Source organism: Lytechinus variegatus, chromosome 10 (assembly GCF_018143015.1).
Source record: "Lytechinus variegatus isolate NC3 chromosome 10, Lvar_3.0, whole genome shotgun sequence".
In the NCBI taxonomy this organism is placed as follows: Eukaryota; Metazoa; Echinodermata; class Echinoidea; order Temnopleuroida; family Toxopneustidae; genus Lytechinus; species Lytechinus variegatus.
In genome coordinates this window covers 30,179,460-30,201,953 of record NC_054749.1, presented here as the reverse complement: position 1 = coordinate 30,201,953, position 22,494 = coordinate 30,179,460, and the positions used below count along the sequence as shown (strand labels likewise).

General features: G+C 34.7%; 1 protein-coding gene across 2 annotated transcripts in view; it reads left to right on the top strand.

The window, feature by feature from the left end:
* Window positions 1–22,494, top strand: part of LOC121422467 (SEC14-like protein 1) — a 45,391-nt gene that overhangs the window by 5,607 nt on the left and 17,290 nt on the right. For both annotated transcript variants that reach the window (XM_041617534.1, XM_041617535.1), the window contains exons 2-4: window positions 9,002–9,151; window positions 11,224–11,355; window positions 18,420–18,548. In XM_041617534.1, the coding sequence (XP_041473468.1) occupies window positions 9,002–9,151; window positions 11,224–11,355; window positions 18,420–18,548 (411 nt within the window). The remainder of the gene's footprint in view (window positions 1–9,001; window positions 9,152–11,223; window positions 11,356–18,419; window positions 18,549–22,494) is intronic.

Below are 22,494 nucleotides of genomic sequence, written 5' to 3'. Positions count from 1 at the left end.
GAAATGGTGACCTACTTGTGCATGCATGGAATAGGGATCACTGCATTATCAAAATATAAGATGCACAGAGAATTGCAGATGAGATACGGTAGAAGAAATTGAAAGTAGGAAACAAGTTTGACTGCAGACTGGGATTAAGCCCTCCAGCAAAAATCAGTAGACCACTTTCTCTCCCTGAGTGACGTCAGAGTAGGAAATATGGAGGAACATCCTCATTTATATTATGGTCACTTGCTCTGTCGTCATGGTAGTGGATGTAAATAATACACTACTACTGGGGCAGGGGCTCATTCAGTCTTTCGTTGTGGCATTCTAGGCTGTGCTTTAATCATTCATTATTTATTTCATTTCAAGTGCTACAAACGAAACATTTTTTGAAAGGGTTATAAAACACTTTCCCTGAACCAAATGTTTACTTTTGGTTCAATGCAATACAATCACCAAATAAGGATGGCAGATACTGTGTTATTACGTGACCAGAATAAAAAAGCATACACTCTTTTTATGATTTATTGGTATTTTGACTTCCTCTGTATGTAGCTCATGCACTTTACATGTATGTATGATTATGGGCATTTAGTCATTCAACCAGCAACCCCCCCCCAAAAAAAACACCAAAACTTCCTTTAAATATATTTCTGGTTGCAGGGCTGACAGTTCCTTTGTAACCATAGAAATGTCTAAACCATCATACTAGTAGCTGAATGTAGATTGCATTATATTTTCGATAGATTTTGATATCCGTGTATGAAACGTTCCTGTTGTCTGAAAAGACTGCTTCCTCATACATTGTAAATCAAGGTATATCTGAATCAGACACAGTAGTTTGATATGGGATATGTTCATGATAATAAAGACTTTTAATTTTTGTATACAAATGTACGGTGTTGCTTTTGACAAGAGATTCAAAGCATTGTACAGAACTAACACAAATTCATTACAAAATGCCTAAAAGTTGTACATGTACAGTGTAGTTGGATCAAGGAGAAGTGTAAAAGGATATGGAATATCCTGAAAATAAAATAAAAAAACAAACATGAAATTGTCCCCAAAAAGCCAAAGTTATAAATTGTGAAAGTGCCCAGGGTAGTGAACTGTTTTTTCCTGGGTTCTATACTAAGTCTGATTCATGGCAAAAACAGATGTAGTTCTATTAAAGAAATTATGTCCTCCATTCAGATGTGTTTCTCTGTTGTGATGTGTTTCTCATGTAAACGAACCAGGAAAAAAAAAGAAAAGGCAGCAGTCTAAAAAACTTGCCTACATGTAAGTGCAAGCGTGTGCACCATTTTCATGATTCAAATGAGCCTGTTCATAAATAGCAGAAAATAATTGGGTTTACGAGGTCTGACCGAATGATAATGTCACTCCGAGACACGATCCAAACGGAAATTAATTTAGGGACTTTCAAAAACATATTTTTGTTTGTATTCATGAGCATATTGCTCCAATCCATCTTCCCTGACATCATAGGGCTCAAAGAGATTATCCTCAGAAAATGAATGATATTCCTTGATCAGTTGTACATATACATGTACCTTATGCAATATATACTTGAAAGTAGAGTGCCTCATACCATGCTGTTCTTAAAATGTAATATAATTATCCCCTTGTGTCGGAATGCTGCACTGGAGGCCACCTCATATTCTCTTTTCATTTTGTAGAGAAACATAAAAAGGATCCATGAAGAGTTATTGATGCTATGCTGTATTGAGGCCTGGCGCAATATCTGCCTGCATCTGTAAATTTTGCATGTTTCATTTTGTATCCAAAGCCAGAATCTATTATCATTATCTACATGTACCGATACCCCCTTAAAAGGCCAAGGGGTTGGGGGGGGGGGCACTTTCATTGACGAGTGGATATACCAGGCGTGACCAAAAATTTAAAGAATCCCCTTTTCAAGATTGGGCATGTTACGTATGTAATGTGATAAAGGGTGTGAAAAACACTAAAATACTGAAGAAAAAAAAGGATATATTGAAATCTATATGTTTACATATATGTACAGTCAAATTTGCGAAAGACAAAAATGCGTTATAAAGGATTTACTTTTTGCCCCAACAGTACATGTTTTGAGTTCAATTTGAGCTACATGTACATGTAGGTGTGGGAGGTGTGGCGGTACGAAACCCAATGTAAGTAAAGGTAAAGCGGACGTCTTTGACATAACAATTAAAATATCGCTGAACTTGTTTAGGGGGTCAATTCAGGGAATACTTGTGAAAATGTGAAGGGTACCTTTTTGTTTCCAATACTTGCAAAGGGTAGAGTTTCACACGTCAGTACTTGTTAAAGGACAAGTCCACCCCAACAAAAACTTAATTTGAATAAAAAGTGAAATTCAACAAGCATAACACTGAAAATGTCATCAAAATCGGATGTAAAATAAGAAAGTTATGGCAGTTTAAAATTTCGCTTCATTTCACAAAAACAGTTACATGTATATGAACGAGCCAGTTACATCCAGATGAGAGAGTCGATGATGTCATGCACTCACCATTTCTTTTGTTTTCTATCGTTTAAAATATGAAATATTTTTATTTTCTCGTCATTGTCATGTGAAATGAAGTTTCATTCCTCCCTGAACACGTGGAAATCCATTATTTTAACATTTTGTGCTTCAGGCAAGGAGGTCCTAATCGTCAAATTCGTAAAAATTGAAATATTGTATAATTCAAACAATAAAAAACAAAAGAAATAGTGAGTGAGTGACATCATCAACTCTCTCATTTGGCTGTAACTGGCTCGTTCATACATGTATAACTATTTTGTTCAAAATAATCGAAACTTTGAAATGTCATAACTTTCTTATTTTACATCTGATTTTGATGAAATCTTCAGCATTTTGCTTGTCTGATTTTTCTTTATTGATTCAAATCAACATTTTTCTGAGGTGGACTTGACCTTTAAGGGGAGCATTTTCAGAATATTGAAAATAATATCTACATGTTAAGGCTGCTTTTAGAAACCCCATGGTCACGCCTGGTATCCACTTGTCAATGGAAGTTCCCCCCCATGGGTTAATACATGTAGGTTAAATCTGTAATCTGATTTTTGTTTTATACAATGTACATGTCAGTGTGATTGCAAGTTCAATGCTAGGACCATGGGAGAGGCAGTGAGTTGAATGACTGTTCATTGTATAATGTACATGCACAAACTACAGGGGATATTTCAACATCAATCAGTGATCATTAGTGTGTGGTAGTGTATAGCCCTGGGCAGACAGACTCCCAAGTGTCAATTGTACAGAAGAATATGCTTCTCTGGTTTGTTGGAATACGTGTACCCCCTGCCCTGGTTTGTGATGTGTTTTAAAGGGGAAATTCACCCTGACGATCTAGTTCTAATAATGGCAGAAAAATTATAGAAAAATATTGGTGAAGATTTTAATGAAGTTTGTCAAGGATCATTAATTGGAGTTCTGATTTTTTTTTGTGATGAGCATCTCCTCTATATGCCATATGATAAATTAAAAAAAAAACAACTTTATTTTCTAAATAAGCTGAAAGTTATTTTATTTGTGCCTTGTGGGGAGACTTTGATATGGAATTCGTATAATTAGGGGAACTGATCGCATTTAAAATCACAGTTAAAACCTGAACATTCATAACTCCTCCATATTTTTTGTCATTGTTTCTGTCTTTAACCAGATTTTGGTGAAGTATGAATGCACAAAATAATTTTGGGTATTTTCAGGCCTTGGAAAAAAAAGATCAAATGAATACTTGAGTATGGTTGAAGCACTTTTTCTGTAATAAGGTCTTTAGGGATGGGGGTTGCTTTTATTTGAGTTCATGAAATAACCTGCGTCTGTTCATCACAGTGTGTTCTTAATTAATCACATGTGATGACGAGGCAAGGATGTGCCATTCATTTATTGATGACTCTCTTCTGATCAGCTTATCAAGCTGAAATAGACAGATGAAAAGGTCAAGAGGACACCCTTTCCCCCTTGAGAAGGTTTACAACACAAATCTCTCTCACACTTATTTATGTACATGTGGTTCATCCACTGTACTTTGTAATGCATGTATGGTAGGCCAGACCATACAACCAATATTGCTACTTAGTTTTTTAATCCCATTGTAGACAAGAGTGTGACATCACCTGGAAACGATCTTTCAGAGTCAAGGAAGAGAAGAATATTCTTCATTTTTTTGAAATTTTCCACAATTTAGATCTCACTCTAAACAACTTTGAGAAAATATGAAAATAGGTCTGTGGGCATTTTGCAGATGTTAAGTTATGGGGGAAGGTTCTTAATTTTGCCCCCCCCCCCTTCCCGGTTGACTTAACCACCAGTATATTAATAGCGTTTGAATTTTTATTACAAAGTAAACACAATTACTCAGACCCATTTACAACATAGGGCCTACATGTATATTTCCACACTAAATTAATAGATAAATTCATGACGTGTACATGTACACAATAAAAGGGGAATGTTGTTGTTCAGCACTAAAGGCCTACTATTTGTTGAAGGCCTGTGTATTCTAGCGTCAGCCAGCACTAGGCCTACATCATACATGTTGTCTTGTCTTCTATTTTTGCCCACCTTGATCCCCTGTGTACTAAAATAGTCCCTGATTGTGTTCATCAGTTCATAACTCATCACCTTCATGTGCACACAGATTACAGGGTGGAATATTATGCCCCAATCAACAAAGATTTTCATGCACGTCTCCGTTAGCAACTTTATTTGACAATTATAGCCATATTTTATCAGTTTTTTTTTCTTCAAATTGGCAGTGTAATAATTTTCATTGTATATTTTTTCTTTCATATTTCATAATTAGAAATACATGTAGGAAAGATTGTAATTATTGTTCACTAGTTAAAAGATTTTTATATTCCAAGTGAAAAGGGTGATTTTGAGGTTTCAATTGTATTGCCAATTGAGGGATATAAATATTAATTGTCCTTAGATTTTTTCATTCATTGAATGGAAATACTGGTGCATTTAAAGGGGAAGTTCACCCTGACAAAAAGTTTATTGTAAAAATAGCAGAAAAAATAATAAAAAATATTGCTGAAGGTTTGAAAAAAATTCATCAAATAATTAAAAAGTTATTAGAATTTCAATTATTTGATTTGTGACGTCATAATGCGAGCAGCATTCCTACATAGCGAATGGTAAAAAATCAATGAAATGTCATTTTCTCAGAAAATTGAAAATGGTTTTCACTGTAACTTTTGTATATCAATAGACAAATCATTTCACACCCGATCATGAAAAGAAAGTAAAATTATCATCAGGAACCATACAAAATTTGAAATTCATACATTTTACATTACATACATGTAACTTATGGGGCAGCTGCTCGTTTATGACGTCACAAATCCAAGATTTGGAACTCTAATAACTTCCTTACTCTTTAACGGATTTTCCTCAAACCTTCACCAATATTTTTTACTATTTTTTCTGCTATTTTTACAACAAAGTTTTCTTCAGGGTGAACTTCCCCTTTAAAGATAAATTCCAGTTTTTGTAACGAATCTAATATAATGAACACCCAAGTGTCTGTTTGTATGAATAAAAAATATGTGCCAAGGGATTCTGCAAGAAACTGTGTAATTGCTGAGAAATAAGCAAAATAAGTGTGGATTCGGTCACTTCCGTCGGGTCTTTTGTTCCAGCAATATAAATACACTGTCCCACGTGTGCCTGTCTATGCTGGTGATCTTCAGTGTGAACATTTTTCAGTGTAGATTCTAAGATTTCACAAAGTTCAGTTCATGGTTCTTCATTAAAAGTTATGAACTAAAACCAAATTTTGTTTTGAATAGGTTTAAAGATAAATTCCAGTTTTGGTTAACGATCTCAAAATGACTTTTTACAGAATCTAATATAATGACCACCCAAGTGTCTGTTTGTATGAATAAAAAATATTTGCCAAAGGATTCTGGAAGAAATTGTGTAATTGCTGAGAAATAAGCAAAATAAGCGCGGATTCGGTCACTTCCGTCAGGTCTTTATTCCAGCTAGAATAATACACTGTCCCACGTGTGCCTATCTATGTTGGTGATCTTCAGTGTGAACATTTTTCAGCGTAGATTTCAAGATTTCACAAAGTTCAGTTTATGTAACTGTACCAGATCTAGATCCTCGATGATATACTGACAATTAAGCCTGGTTTTACAGACTTTCTCATGAAATCAGTGTTTACTGCAACTACTGGCATTTCTCTTCAAGGAAGGTCCATCAAAGTGGAAAAAACCTCCTTCATAGTGGGGGAGTAAATGCTCTATACATGTGTTAGAAAAATAAGCATATTGTCAAGCTAATTTATGAGAATATATGCCTACAAATTGTACATGTACAGTATAGGCCTACATGTACATTTACCTCAGAGCAGCTTTTTTGCTCTGAATGATTCATTCATATAGACAGTGTAGGACTACATTGTAACCATGAAAAGAAAACCCTAGAAATATTGATTGAACCAGTTCTTTTTCCCATTTTTTGAACCTGTTATTTTTCCTGCTCGATGTCAACAACATGATCAAAATAACTGCCTTTTATTAATAATAGAATAGGTCTGCTTGGCTATGGCATCTTTTATTGATTTATTTGTATCTGGGCGTGCATACTGAGCCAAGTATGCATGTGGGTGGGTCATAACAAATGAGGATGAGAGGAAAGATAGAAAAAAATCAATTCCTGAGTACAAACCATGACCTCCATCTATGTATAGGGTGAATATTAATTACTCTTATGAAGGAGTGAGAAGTTCTTGCTCAAGATATTCCTTTTTAAAATAAATTTATAATTATGTCTCTGATGACTGTTTCGCATGGGTTTTAGCTATTAGGGTGCTTTGGTTTAAAGCTAAATGATAGTAGATGCAGTAAAATACTAATTTCGTGAGAAAGTCTGTAAAACCAAGGTTACATTATGATCGTGGATCTAGATCTGGTACAGTTACATAAACTGAACTACATGTATGTGAAATCATAAAATCTAAGCTGAAATACGATCACACTGAAGATCGCCAACACAGATAGGCACACGTGACAGTGTATTATTATTGCTGGAATAAAGACCCGACGGAAGTGACCGAATCTGCGCTTATTTTGCTTATTTCTCAGCAATTACACAATTTCTTCCAGAATCCTTTGGCACATATTTTTTATTCACACAAACATACACTTGGGTGGTCATTATATTAGATTCTGTAAAAAGTCATTTTGAGATCGTTACCAGAACTGGAATTTATCTTTAAAGGGGAAGTTCACCCTGAAGAAAACTTTCTTGTAAAAATAGTAAAAAATATTGGTGAAGGTTTGAGGAAAATCCGTTAAAGAGTAAGAAAGTTATTAGAGTTCAAAGTTTTGGATTTGTGACGTCATAAACGAGCAGCTGTCCCATGTGTTATGTAATATAAAATGCATAAATTTCAAATTTTGTATGGTTCCTGATGACTTAATTTTGTTTTCTTTTCATGATCGCGTGTGAAACGATTTGTCTATTGATATACAAAAGTTACAGTGAAAACCATTTTCAATTTTCTGAGAAAATGACATTTCATTGATTTTTTACCATTCGCTATGTAGGAATGCTGCTCGCATATGACGTCACAAATCAAATAATTGAAATTCTAATAACTTTTTAATTATTTGATGAATTTTTCTCAAACCTTCGGCAATATTTTTCATTAATTTTTCTGCTATTTTTACAATAAACTTTTTGTCAGGGTGAACTTCCCCTTTAACTATAAACAAGTGGAATGCCTCTGGCCATCTCACCTGCATCACGCGGTTCAATATAGCAGCAGTGCTGACTTTGAAAACTACTCTAACTCTAACAGTGATACATGGTTACTCTTATGTCCACTTTTTATGAACTAGACCAATAAACTTACAGAGATATGATGGTTATTCAACAAAAAAAACCAACATGGCCAAAGTTCATTGACCTTACATGACCTTTGACCTTGATCATGTGACTTGAAACTCGCACAGGATGTTCAGTGATACTTGATTACTCTTATGTCCAAGATTCATGAATCAGATCTATAAACTTTCAAAGTTATGATGGTAATTCAACAGATACACCCAATTCGGCCAAAGTTCATTGACCTTTGACCTTGGTCATGTGGCCTGAAATGCGCACAGGATGTTCAGTGATACTTGATTACTCTAATGTCCAAGTTTAACGAACTAGACCAATAAACTTTCAAAGTTATGATGGTAATTCAACAGATACCCCCAATTCGGCCAAAGTTCATTGACCCTAAATGACCTTTGACCTTGGTCATGTGACATAAAACTCACGCAGGATGTTCAGTGATGATTGATTAACCTTATGTCCAAGTTTCATGAACTAGGTCCATATATTTTCTAAGTTATGATGACATTTCAAAAACTTAACCTCAGGTTAAGATTTCGAAGTTGATTCCTCCAACATGGTCTAAGTTCATTGACCCTAAATGACCTTTGACCTTGGTCATGTGACATGAAACTCTAATAGGATGTTCAGTAATACTTGATTAACCTTATGGCCAAGTTTCATGAACTAGGTCCATATCCTTTCTAAGTTATGATGTCATTTCAAAAACTTAACCTCAGGTTAAGATTTGATGTTGACGCCGCCGCCGCCGTCGGAAAAGCGGCGCCTATAGTCTCACTCTGCTATGCAGGTGAGACAAAAAGGCTTGGTTCAATTGTGTGAATTTTTGGACAGTTTTCATTCAAGCATTCTGATCTCTATCGATTTTCTTCATTTTTTTTATTTACATGTATTTAGCTATTAATGATGCCCTTCCTCTGTGTTCATATTGTTTTGTATTGAAGGTTCTTAGAACACTTACTTCAAGGTGTTCCCTTAATATTTACCCTGTACACCACCCCTGTACTCCCTGTAGTGTGTTTAAACTGTTTTCTGAAGCCAAGCAAATCTTTGTGTTATGTTACCATGGATACCACATTGCTAATTGATCATACACATACATGTATCTCATCCCTTTTTCGTTGTTGTTGGTTGCACAATGTACAGGCGTATGACCGTCGGTTCCCAACATGCAAGATGATACCAATATTTGTCGGGAGTGAGATCTTGTCAGAATTCAAGAGTAACGATGGCGCTGTCCATATAGTAGAGAGACGCTGCAAACTCAACCCTGATGCTCCATATCTACTTAAAAAGGTGTGTGCAGAAATCGCTATCATTTTATTCTTTTTGAAGAAGATGGGGGGGGGGAAGTGTAGTGGTGCTACTAGTATGAGGAAAGACATGTGAGAAAATTGGCCATTTTATTGTTGCATTCTCCGCATGATCAGAGGAAGCTCATTGGCACTATTAAAGTGACATGGTGATTTAAAATTTAAGGAGATGAGCACCAACTTTTTTGAATTGGGCTGTTCATCAGTTTATTCACATCCACAAAAAACAACAATGCGTCCACAAACGTCTTCACAGTTTGCCATGTACATTGTACAGCATGCATTCAAAGTAGAAATGCAACAAATATGTTCATAGAGTGTTCATTGGTGTGCTATTCTAGTCACCTGGTCTATTCAATTTCTTCATTCTACTTTGTAAAGCATGCTTATGTAATATCTTATTTTGAAATCTGCCTATCATAATGAAAGAAATGAAAAGTCATTTGACCAAAATTGCCCATGAAGTAACTACAAACTGGTCTATTACATGTAAATGTAGGTGTTATATACAGGGGTATTTGAAGAATTTATCTGTAGGTGGATATTTATCCATACATTAGGTGGAAATTTTGTTTTGCAAGTCATAATATGCAAACATGATTGATTTTCCTGAATTCATTACTTTAATAACAAGAATATACTCCCACATACCTAGGACAGGGTAAGGTTGCATACAAATACAATTCAATATCCAAATTCCTGAAAACTTGTGTGTGTTTTTCTTTATCCTACTCACATACGTAATGAACATTTTAATAGCAGATACTGATCTTGTTACCTAGCAACGTCCTAAAATATTCACATGACTCACATGACATCATAGTTACTTTACTTCATGTATTACATGTAGTTCAAAGAGAATGTGAATCAATTGACCTACATACAGTATGTTTATGGACTACATATTTCCTTGGAAATGAGCATCTTTCATTTGCTGTTTTTGGCCTTCACCGATGAAAGAAATTCTGATGAATAAAAGTAAAGGCACAGGCTGCATGAGGGACAGTTTAATGTACTGTACTTTTATGTAAATGTGAAATCAGCATCAAACATACATGTAAGACTGTCATGAAAAATTTGACACCTACACATGAATTTTAAATACCCATCAACATGTGTTCTGTATTTCCCAAGGATATTATTCCTGCATCCTCACTACATGCCTCTGTCTTTGCCTGAATTAGGTAATAAAAAAAGGGTTTTCTGTATTTAAATACATTTACATACAAATGGATTTGATTTCTGTTCTCATAAAGTCTGTGTTCAGTCACAATCCCATGAATATCAAGACAGGCTGACTTTTAGCTACCAGAATACAACATGTAGTATCAAACTTGAATATAGAATAATAATAGCAGGAACAGAAATCAAGAAATAAACAAGCTACTTTAACATTGATACTTCCTGCTTTTAAGCATTTAGAAAGATATGACTTTATGTATAGTCATGCAAACATCAATTAATCATAATTTCAAGTTCTATTGACTTGTAGATAATTTAATGACTAAAGAAAAGTAGGCTTTGTTTATCCATAGAGTAAATTGTACTCTGGATTAAAGTTTGTTCACCTTACTCTCAACTCTTATCTTTAAATGAATGATTATTTTTTGTAGTCATAAAATGAAATCAGCCGATAGGATTGTCCCGGCCATGATAGTGATGTTTTGTAAAGTAAATATTACTGGTTTGTTATGGCATCCAAACTTTAGAACAGGATTTGTAAACAGCTTTGGGGTTGTTGAACTTGTTTTTTTTATACAATTCTTCCTGTTAACTGTTTATTGGCCCAATGATTGCAGATGCAGAAGTTAACAATGAAAAATTTAATTCAATAATTTGATAAAAATTCATTATTATGTACATGTACAAGGTCCATTTTAATTTTTGTTTCAAACATATATGACGAAATTACGAAATACTATGTAGTTAGTATATCTTGGCTACTTTGAAATTCTTATGTCAATTTTTTTTATACTTGGATGGACAAATTTATAACCCCCCCCCCCTCATCTTCAACTACCTAAATTAAAATTGTTTGTCTTTCTTTCTTCATAGATTGCTGGTGTAGAGTTCGTCTACTTTATCCAGAAGAATAATCTTGACATGAAAGGACGAACACTGAAGATTGAAGCCAGGAATGAAACATTTGCTTCACGTATTGGGATCTTAGAAGGATGCACATACTCGGTTAGTATCTGAGCTGCTAATTCTCACAGATCCTATGAGAATAAATAAGTTTTCAAAGTAATGCCACAAATGCTTGGATTAATGAACCCTTTTTTCTGACTAAGTAACAAGTTGTATGTTGTGTATATCATATAATGGGTCTTTCCAAGAGCCATGTGAGGCTCTGAAAGGTAAGTAAAATGTGTTTGTTTTGATGGTGTTCAATTTTCTTTTTTGATTATATTAAGGTTAGACAAATCAGGAACATTTCCTCAGCTTAACTGCTTTACAGAGGATTAATTGTTCACTTGAGCACTCGTCACTGTTGCAGTCGGGACTTGTTCAGAACAGTGAGAGTGAATGAGGTCTAATATGAGCTCAAAACAGAATTTTCATTGACTGTCATATCATTGTGATTCTGGAAGAACAAGTGATTTCCTGGTTAACACCCCCAAACAGCAAGCACACAGTGCCTGTAAAGAAGGGGAAGCCATGATATGCACTGTGTAGTACTAGTAACATGTGGGGGGCATCGTGGTCTAGTGGTTACAACTCTCGTCTTTCAATCAGAGAGACGTGGGTTCGAATCCCAGCCATGGCATGTTTTCCTTCAGCAAGAAGTTTACCCACATTGTGCTCCACTCAACCCAGGTGAGGTGAATAGGTAGCCGGCAGGGTAAATTCCTTGAATGCACCAAGCGCCTTTAAGCAGCTGGAGCTATAGCAACATTAGCTACATGTATAGCTGGGATATTTTGTGTGCCATTGAATAGGCAACTGGATAATCGGCACCTTTATTATTGTTTTGTGAGAAGAGGTCTCCAGATCTATGGAAGTCTAATCCACACCTTTCAAATCCTGATGATGAAGAACAGTCATTCACGTATAAACACAGTAGTTCAGGAGAAGAGTATGACTGGAATACATGTACACCTAAAATGAAACTGTCATTCAAAATTGCATTATTAGATAACCCTCTAGGCCCGATAATGTGCTTTCACACGGACCAGAATACGGCCATTCTAATGTCATCATTACCGCAGGAATAGTGTTGTAATGACACGTGTGAAAACAGTCTGAGGCTGAGCAAGAAGTAATATAGAACCTGTGATCAAGAGTTGATGAGATTGAGGATAAGAAGATGTAGACAACTTGAGCAGGATGGAAAGTGGTTCAGACAGGAAGACTTGATGGAAGGGAAGGGGGGTGTCATGATGATTATTGGTGTGATTATGGACAGTTGAATAGACCATCATGGCTCAGGAGGAATAATCTAAAACCAGCTTCATAATATATATCAGGCAAGGCCAGGGGCTGGGGTAGGGATGACCAGGGTAATGATTAAGATAAAACAGCACCATATAAGCGTGCAATATTTATTAGTATAAAAACATGTACAGTATGGTACTACACATGTAAATACTGGTACTACACATGTAAATACTGCCCTTGAAAAAAATTTTAACAGCTTTGAAATGATTTGTTGATAATTATCCATTAGATTTAAAGCCAAGGTGAACTCAATTCGATTTGATATAAAAATGGCTATTGCAGGCCTATAGAGTATTAGCATTCCTGATGATAATACATATATAGGCCTACTCTATTTACCTGTCAATATAAATATATGACACACCATTCATGCATGTAGAATTGCCCAAGGTCAGAGAATTCTAGACAAGACATTTCACCTACATAGAACCTGCAACTGAGTTCTAGCTGTAAGTGTTTTGGTAAACAGTGATCAGTAGCACTGTGATCTGATATGCTTCGTGTGGGTGTGCCTATTTGATTCAGGGAAAACAGGATTGCAGTGCAAACGCTCACCAGTACAATCCTAGTTTGGGTTTTCCCTCTTCTCTACAAATGTACCTCCATGTACATGTAGATATCTGGATGGGGGGATATGAAAATGAAATATCCTGAAGCAGCAGATTGCTTTCAAACAATGATGCACATGTAAATGATTGTATTTAAACATGTACATCTTACATGTTTCACAATTTGGGGTTTGGAATACCCAGTTTACATGTACATTGTCATAACAGGCATGGATCGGGGGAGGGGTGTCATAGTGTGGCTAGGAGTGGAAAATTTGACAATTAACATGTAATGATGCACCTTGCAGAATGCCTTTTGATATTGGGATCCAGTAAAAATGAGCATTGACCTTTTTTTTTTCTTGTCAAATTTTTCAAATGCTCACCTTGTAGATTTGGTTTATGGGTTTATAAACTGATTGCATCCCTCTAATTGCATGATCTCTCTGGGATGGTAAGCCTGTACGATGATGTGAAAATTTATTGATATATAAAATTGTGAGATTGTAATTACTGTAGGTGCCATCGTACAATAGCACAGCATCGGTATGGGTCTCACACAATCTGTGTGATCTCTAGTGAAATCGAGATGATTATATTTTTTTAAAGCTGAAAGTTATTAAGTTGGGGAGAGAGAAAGATGGGGGAGGGGGGCAGGGTTCAATCAAACTCCCAAACTGAGATCTTTAGCTTACAGGTTGACATGTACCTTTAATAAATTTCAGAGGTATTTGGTGAATATCTCTCTGAAATTAGAAGTTAGTCCAGGATAGAAGAGGCATAACCTTGTTTTAGTATATATACAATATTTTTTGATGGTTTCTTGTCAATTCGAGGGTGCTGATTACGAATCTGGATGATGCCACTCGTGTAACCTTGAGCATTTTCCGCAAATTGGCAAAATCCAATATGGCCGCCAAAATATGCAAATTACCCATGAAAATCATAAAATTGTCCACACATTGGCTGTGAAATGCATGAAATTGCATGGCAGGAGTGAAATACAATCTTAAGAAATAATTTTTGAAGAAATATTTATTTTCCTGATATTCAAAATGGCCGCCATAGGCCATTGTATACACTATCATGTACAATACGAATAGGGAAAACTAATTTTCACAAAAATTAGCACTAAACTGCAAAAATCGCGATGTATGAACGAAGTAATATATGCAAATCATTATTACTAACGAGATATATCATTTATAATGTCATATATGAGAACATTGCTGTATTTTGATATCTAAAATAGCCGCCACCGGCCCAAACAGTATTGCGCACAATGGCGATGGGGGCCAAAAATTCACAAGAGTGATCACTGAAATGCTTATTATAAAGATTAAACAGGTGGAATACTGACTATAAACATAATTATTAACGAAATATATTATTTATATGCCATGTATGTGGTGAATGTTGTATTTTGATATTCAAAATGGCTGCCATAGGCCCTAAAAGTATAATGCACAATGAGAAATGGTAGAAAGGAAATCACAAGAGTGAGCGCTAAAATGCATATATATGTGATAAATTAACTGGATACTGTCTAAAAACGTATTTTCTATCGAAATATATCTTTCAGGTTTCAAGTTTGTGTAAAATACTGTATTTCGACTTTCAAAATGGCCGCCATCAACATTAACTGTATTATGTACAATGCAAAGTGGGAAACCAATATTCACAGGAGTGAGCACCATAAATGCACGTAATAGTGATCTATGAGTAAAATATTGTCTGAAAGCATAATTTCTATTAAGATATATCATTTATTCTGCCAGTTAGCTGATAAATACGGTTATTTTAAAGTCAAAATGGCTGCTACAGTCCCTTACGGTATTATGCACAATATGAAGGGAACAAATCATTTCAACAGAATTTAGCTTTGCTTGGTCAAATGGTGATGTATGATTGGAATGTTGTCTGAAAACATGATTTATAACAAAATATATCATATCTTGTGTAATTTAGGTGATAAATACTGTATTTCAACATTCAAAATGGCTGCCATATGCCCATTTTGTGAACATTATTTGTCTCCACCCAAATTGTATATTATACGATAAGTGCCTATGGTGGCCATTTTCAATTTAAAAAATGCAGCATTTATCACCTTAATTACACAACATTATGATATATCTCATTAGAAACCATGGTTTTAGACAATAATTCACCCTTACATCACAATTAACAATTATATGCAATATTTAGAGTCGAGCAAAGCCAAATTCTGTCAAAATTATATGTCCCATGTTACAATGTACACAATACTTTTAGGACCTATGGCAGCCATTTTGGATTTCAAAGTACAGCATTTATCATACCTCCACCATGTCCACGACCCATATGTGATGTTTTTAGTTAGAAATAATGTTTAAGACAATATCTTTACTCGTACATCACAGTTATATGCCTTTAATGATTCTCACTCTTGTGAAAATTAGTTTCCCTGTTCGCATGTTACGTAATTTAGTTAGGGCTAGTAGAGGTTATTTTGAATGTCAAAAAAAGTATTTATCATCTATATGGAAGAAGAAATGCGATGATTGAAAAAAAGGTTTTCAAATAACGTGTTACTCATACAACAGGATTATATGGATGTCATAGTCTAGCATAATCCAAATTATATGTCCCAATTCACATTTTAAATAATACTGTTAGGGCATATATGGGCCATTTTGAATTTCATAATACAGTATTTATCACATGTATGACTAAAGAAATGATATATCTTGCTATAAAACATGTTGGCAGGCAATATTTTACTCATAGATCACAATTACATGCATTTTATGTTTCTTACTCGTGTGATAATTAGTTTCTCCATTCGCATTGTACATGATGAATATAGGGGCTATGGCGGCCATTTTGAATTTCAAATACACCATTTATCACACAAATGGCATATTTACAATAATGTTTTTAGTCAGTATTCCACTCGTTTATCTTCAAAATATGCATTTTAATGCTCAATCTTGTCATTTTTTTGGCCCGGCCATTGCCATTGTACATAATAGTCTTTGGGCCAGTGGCGGCTATTTTAGATATCAAAATACAGCAATGTTCCCATATTTGACATAATAAATAATATATCTCATTAGTAATGATGATTTGCATATATTACTTCGTTCATACATCGCGATTTTTGCAGTTTAGTGCTAATTTTTGTGAAAATTAGTTTTCCCTATTCGTATTGTACATGATAGTGTATACAATGGCCTATGGTGGCCATTTTGAATATCAGGAAAATAAATATTTCTTCAAAAATTATTTCTTAAGATTGTATTTCACTCCTGCCATGCAATTTCATGCATTTCACAGCCAATGTGTGGACAATTTTATGATTTTCATGGGTAATTTGCATATTTTGGCGGCCATATTGGATTTTGCCAATTTGCGGAAAATGCTCAAGGTTACACGAGTGGCATCATCCAGATTCGTAATCAGCACCCTCGAATTGACAAGAAACCATAAAAAAATATTGTATATATAAAAAAACAAGGTTTGGTCAATTTTCTATGGGGCCTATCCTGGACTAAGTGGTGATATTGATGCCAGAAACAGCCAGATCATACACATTTTTTGCTATTACGCTTTTGTCAATATACATATTTTCATCTACAGTGAAGGCATACTTATATATATCCAGACTCCAGATGCTTTTGCATTCAGGTATATGTACAGTATAATTGCTCAATTTCACACTGATCAATGGCATGGATCGGAAAGGGCAAAATTTTCTTTCGGTCACTTCTTTTGATTGATCAGGCAGAGAGGAAATGACCAATCGATATTGGGTTGGAAAGAGGTTATGCATCTGGCAGTAGAATTATGTAGAATATTCAATACTAGCTAGGGATTCGAAATGTTTAGCTGTTTTAACAACCAGTATTATTAAAGAGAAAACTGTATTGCCATTTTATTATCAAAGTTGGACCATAAGGGGGGTGGGGAGGAATTTCCTTTCTTTTTTCAGCAGCAGGTTATGAAATATGACACTCATGTAATTTGTAGGCCTTCAATGTACGCATGCACAGTTTACTGTGCACGTATTGTACATGTAAATGTAAATGTACCAGTAATTGTTAAGAGTTTAGAATGAAATCATTAAATAATTCATTGTGTAAGAGACCCATTTTTGTGGGGGGGGGGGTTGCCAGATTATTTTAATAATGGAAAAATGCTATCCAATAGTGGCGATAACCTTGTTTTGGCTGGTCAAAAAAATAGTGATTGGTGGTGCCAAGAATTTGTTTTATTTTGCTGGTTACTTCTATTTTATTTATTTATAATTTGTTGGAGGGTACCCCCTCCAGTCAATTTTCAATCTACTCTGTTTTTATGAACATACTGTAATTTTCACTCTAATCATGCTGAACTTTGATTTTTTTTTCTTTAATTCTTAAAAAATGTTGCCTTGTATATTAGTGGCATTTATCAATTCTATTTTTAATGTAGCCCTGTTATGTTCCCTTTACTTCCTTCTTTTTTTTTTACAAAAGAAAGGTAAATTTTGATTGATTTTTATAGTCCCTTTCTCTCAATTTGTTTTCCCATTTCCTTGTACAATGTACAGTAGTTTTATGTTTCCTAGAGCCATTTTCAGACAGTATGGTGTGATAAAATTCTGCAGTGTTCAGACCAGTATTTCTCTAACCCAAATTGAAGATAACGATTATACAGTTGCTATCTTTCATGTACAATAGTTAATAAATAGTGCAACCAATCGTACAAATCTGCTAGTTTTATACCAAACTTTGTGTTAATACAGGAACAAGCAACCAAATATTTATTTACATGGATAAAGAAAGATTTCCCCACCTCCCCTGAATAGCCAAAATGTCCCCTGACTTGTTCATATTATGGAATAACCCCCTTGCATCATGTATATCTGAAAAAGCCTATTGGCATATTACATCAGAAAAAATGATATGGTGGAATAAGCAGAAAACTCCCAAGCTAGATATCAAGAAAGCAGATGTCTTCTATCCATTCAAATAGCTTTAACAGTTCAAAATAAATGACATGAATCAAATGATCATTTTACTTTCGGTCTTATTATCTTTAACAGGCTTTTAAAATTCGCTATCACTTTCAGAGATTGAATTTCATGTCATATGAAATTAAAGATTTATGTTGGCCACATAACATTCTCTCTGTTGAAATCCAAACTGCACCTTGAAAGAAGTGGGTCATAAAAGTGTAATATATTTTGTATATTTTTATCATTGCATAAATTGTCCTTTTGTCTTTCCTTCTACAATCCAGGTACATCCTGATAACCCAGGTTGGACAATCTTTGAGCAGACAGCTAGCTTGGAGGTCAAATCATTCTTTGGGTTTGAGAATACGGTGGAGAAAATTGCTGCCAAACAATATGCTGCCAATATCAAGAAGGTAACATTAGAGACAACAACTCTAGCCTTTATTCTTCATTCTTTCTTTCTCATTTTCCAAGGCTTTCTATCGAATTCAAAATCTGAGTTCATCTATTTTTTGTTGTCAATGTCAGGATTTCAAAATTTCATGCAAAGCTTGAACCGCATAAACTTTGGTTATTCTTGTCATTTATTCTTTTTTTTGGTGGCAGTATTGGTATCCTTTTTCTTATTCATCCCTGCCTTCTTTCCATGTTCTTTGCATATTTCACCCTTAAATTGAGCAAACATTATTCCCCCCCCCAAAAAAAAAAAAATGAATGAATAAAAAATAGAAATAGCAACAGCAACAATTAGACAAAGATATCCTTGGAATACCATTTTAGATTTCACATTCTAGTCAGTCATGTTCAGTACATGCGATACAAATAGATATTAGATTCAATTTCAAAGTATAGATGTCTGTGGAAACACCTTCCTTTTAATATAGACTGTTAAGCCAACTATTGGATTACCAGCCAGCCGTCTTCATCAAAGGGTTTATGAGTTACATGTATAAATAACTTAAGCAAACAAGCTACCGCAGTAGTAAAAGTGGTTGGGCACATGGCAAAGCTTTTAGCCTAACCAGATCAATTGAGTTAATTGGATTAGGTTGAGCTCAGGTGTTATTAATAGATAGATGGTTCCAATTAGACGAGCTATCCTGGATTATGATGAACGATGGGTACCCAATCAAGTGAATAATTAGAAAAGGGGAAGCTCAGCCTCTGCTAAAACAATGATAACGGTTTAAATAATTTTGTTAAAAGTGGGTTACATCATTGTACTAATGATCTCCATGGTTACACTGAACCTTGTCAGTTTAATAGCATTGTAAATAGTGAACTTTGCTTGTTTTTGCTCTCCAAGAGGGAAGTCATTATTATTAATTTTTTTTGCACGCTGCGAGCATTTGCGATATTGATTGCTGGGTCAATATTTGCACGATTATTTTCAGAGCTATTACATGTTTGGTGCTGTCTTAAACCAGACTCATGACAGGTATTTGCCTGGATCCGTATATACCAAGGCTTTACTGGATGCAAAAATATTAAACCTCTATCAGACATAGTGCAACAATAGTTTGTATGTAAGTCTATAGGAAATGAAGTGTCAAGTACAGCGCGTCCCAAAAAAAATGTCCCTCTGATATGCGGCTTAATAACTTCCAAAAATAAAAATTATTATCAATGAAATGTATGGATATAGGAAGCCCATCTCATGTTCTAACTTCTATAAAAATTTCATTGGTCTCACTTCAGTGGTTTTGAATACACAGCCTATTATGTAACAGTGGTGCTTTTCAACCCATTCCAAGTTTATATGCATGCAACACTGCTTTGTGTTCTGCACTTTCTTGCATATCAACCCTCTTTGACCATTCTGACCAAGGAGATATCACCTCTATCTCCTTGTTCTGACCAAGGAATTCCCTGATCTGACCAGGAAAATCTCCATGATCTAACTGGGCTCATCAAATCACAACCTTGAGCATGTTCAGAAGGGCAAAAACAGTATTTGACAGTTCATTTCATGTTTGATAAACTGGAGATGCACAATGATTGAGACAACGGGTCATGTCTGTTTCATGCATAATTCCAACAATACTGCATTTTTGTTTTCATTACTTTTTTTTTAGTTAATTAGCTACTGAGATCAAGTTCAATAATTCAGTGTAACTTTTTAAAAGAAAAAAGTCAAAATTTTCTTTGGTATAGTTCCTTTTCGCAAAGGGTGATTAATTTGTTGATTCCCCCTTTTTCAGCTTATTTTACTCATCCATCATTCATATTTTCTTTCAAGTTGGTGCATCATCAAACAAACTTAATTGTTTATGTTTCTTGTCCTTCTGAACATGCTCAAGTTTATGATTTGATGAGCCTAGATATGATTAGGGAATAATCCCTGCTCAGATCATGGATGTAAGAATGGGGGTTAACATGCCATAGACAATGAAGAAATGCATCAATGCTGCAAACTTGGAATGAGCTAAAATGCACCATTGTTACGTAACTTAGTGTGTATTCAAAACCGCTGAAGCGCGACCAATGAAATTTTCATAAAAGTTAGAACATGAAATGAACTTTCTACTCATGAACATTTATTTGAGAATCCTACCACATTTTAGAATTAATTCAGTCCTATGTCAGAGGGACATTTTTTTTGGGACGCGCTGTAGACTAGTATAATGCCAAAGGGCCACGAGATGTTTCTTTTTAGTAATTGCCAGGTTACATAAAACTATGTTTACCAATCGAAAGTTTGAGTACAAAATGACTTTTGTCCAACACTATGCCAATGTTGGCATCTTATTCATGAGATGCTAAGGTTTTGTATCATTATGATTTTGTCTGTGTAATTTGGGGTAAAATTATTTGGAAGTTGATTGAACAATACTTGATGAATTGGGAAATGCCACTCAATAATTATTTCTGCATTTCTAAAGCTAAACATATTTTATGCCCTTTAAAACAAGGCTAGCCTTATACATTGCAGAGTCATAATTGAAAAAAATTATTTGTACTTTCAATGTGCATTTCCAATTTGATTAATGAATGAGAAGAGAAAATGAAACCTGTGTGAGAAGGGTGTTTACATGAGTCAATTCTGAAAATGCTAATTTCTTATTATAGTTCTGAATTTAGAAAGGAAGCAATTTGAAGTAGTTTTCATCAACAAGATTAAAACTGAAAGGAGAAGGAAAGAAATTGATTTTATTTATAATGTACAGTCTTACATGTACATGTATGGCCACTTTGCCTCTAATGCCCATACATACATGTATATAAAGTGAAATTGCTGGATATGAGATTAATTTGGTTGAACTCCATTGAAAATCTTGTATATGGGTGTGTTCAATGTCGGTTTCCAAATGTAAACGGCAACATGAATAATGATTGAAACATGATTGCAAAACGTGGATATGAGAATCAAAGAGTGTGTTCAATGTCCTCTGTTCCTGGTTGCAAAAGTAAATGTCTTTCAAATCATTACTCGGAGGAAAATCTAAATGATGAAAAAGATGCGTTGGTAAACGCGATCCAGTTCAGATTTTATGACCTTCAGACTAGTGAATGCGACATTGACCACAATTGACTTTTGAAACGTCTTTAAATTTGCTCTTGCAGTGGAAACCTACTCAAGCAGGTGCCATAATTGACCTTTTTTGTGATTGGTCAATCTGCGCACTAAAGCTGCGCTGACGAAAGCGAGAAATTTTAAAATGATTAACAAATAATCAGCTTTATACTTTTGACACTGGACAGTGCACTGCTGATCATGTTTATGTTCTCAATCTTGTAATTGAGTTTTCAAGCATGATTCATGGTGCTGTTTAAATAAGAAAATCAACATTGAACACACCCTTAATTTCTTTTTGGTTGTGGATGATTCTGGATTACAGATCAATTTGTGTGTAACCTGACAGTATTACTCTCAAATTTTGTACTATATCAACCATGATTTTAAAGCCTTTCTCTTAAAGTGAGACTGTAAATTTTATTCCTCTCCGATTAATTTCATCAACAGTAATTATGAAATTTTCCAGGTTATGCTTTTTTTATTTTTTCCTTTATTTTCATTTATTCTAAGATTCAGCTTGCTTTTAACTATTATACGAGTAACAATGAGCTTTTTGAAAATGACCAGACTGACCGATCACCTCTTCTCGTTGTGATTATCACAGCCCTTTCACATGAATCAAATGTGCACGTCTTAAAGGAGAATGAAACATTTGGAACAAGATAGCTTGTGTGAAATCAGAAAAATCAAAGAAACAGATCAATGAAAGTTTGAGAAAAATCAGACATATAATGAGAAAGTTATGAGCGTTTGAATATTGTGATCACTAATGCTATGGAGATCCTCAGATTGGCAATGCGACAATGATGTGTGATGTCACTTGTGAACAACTCTCCCCATTT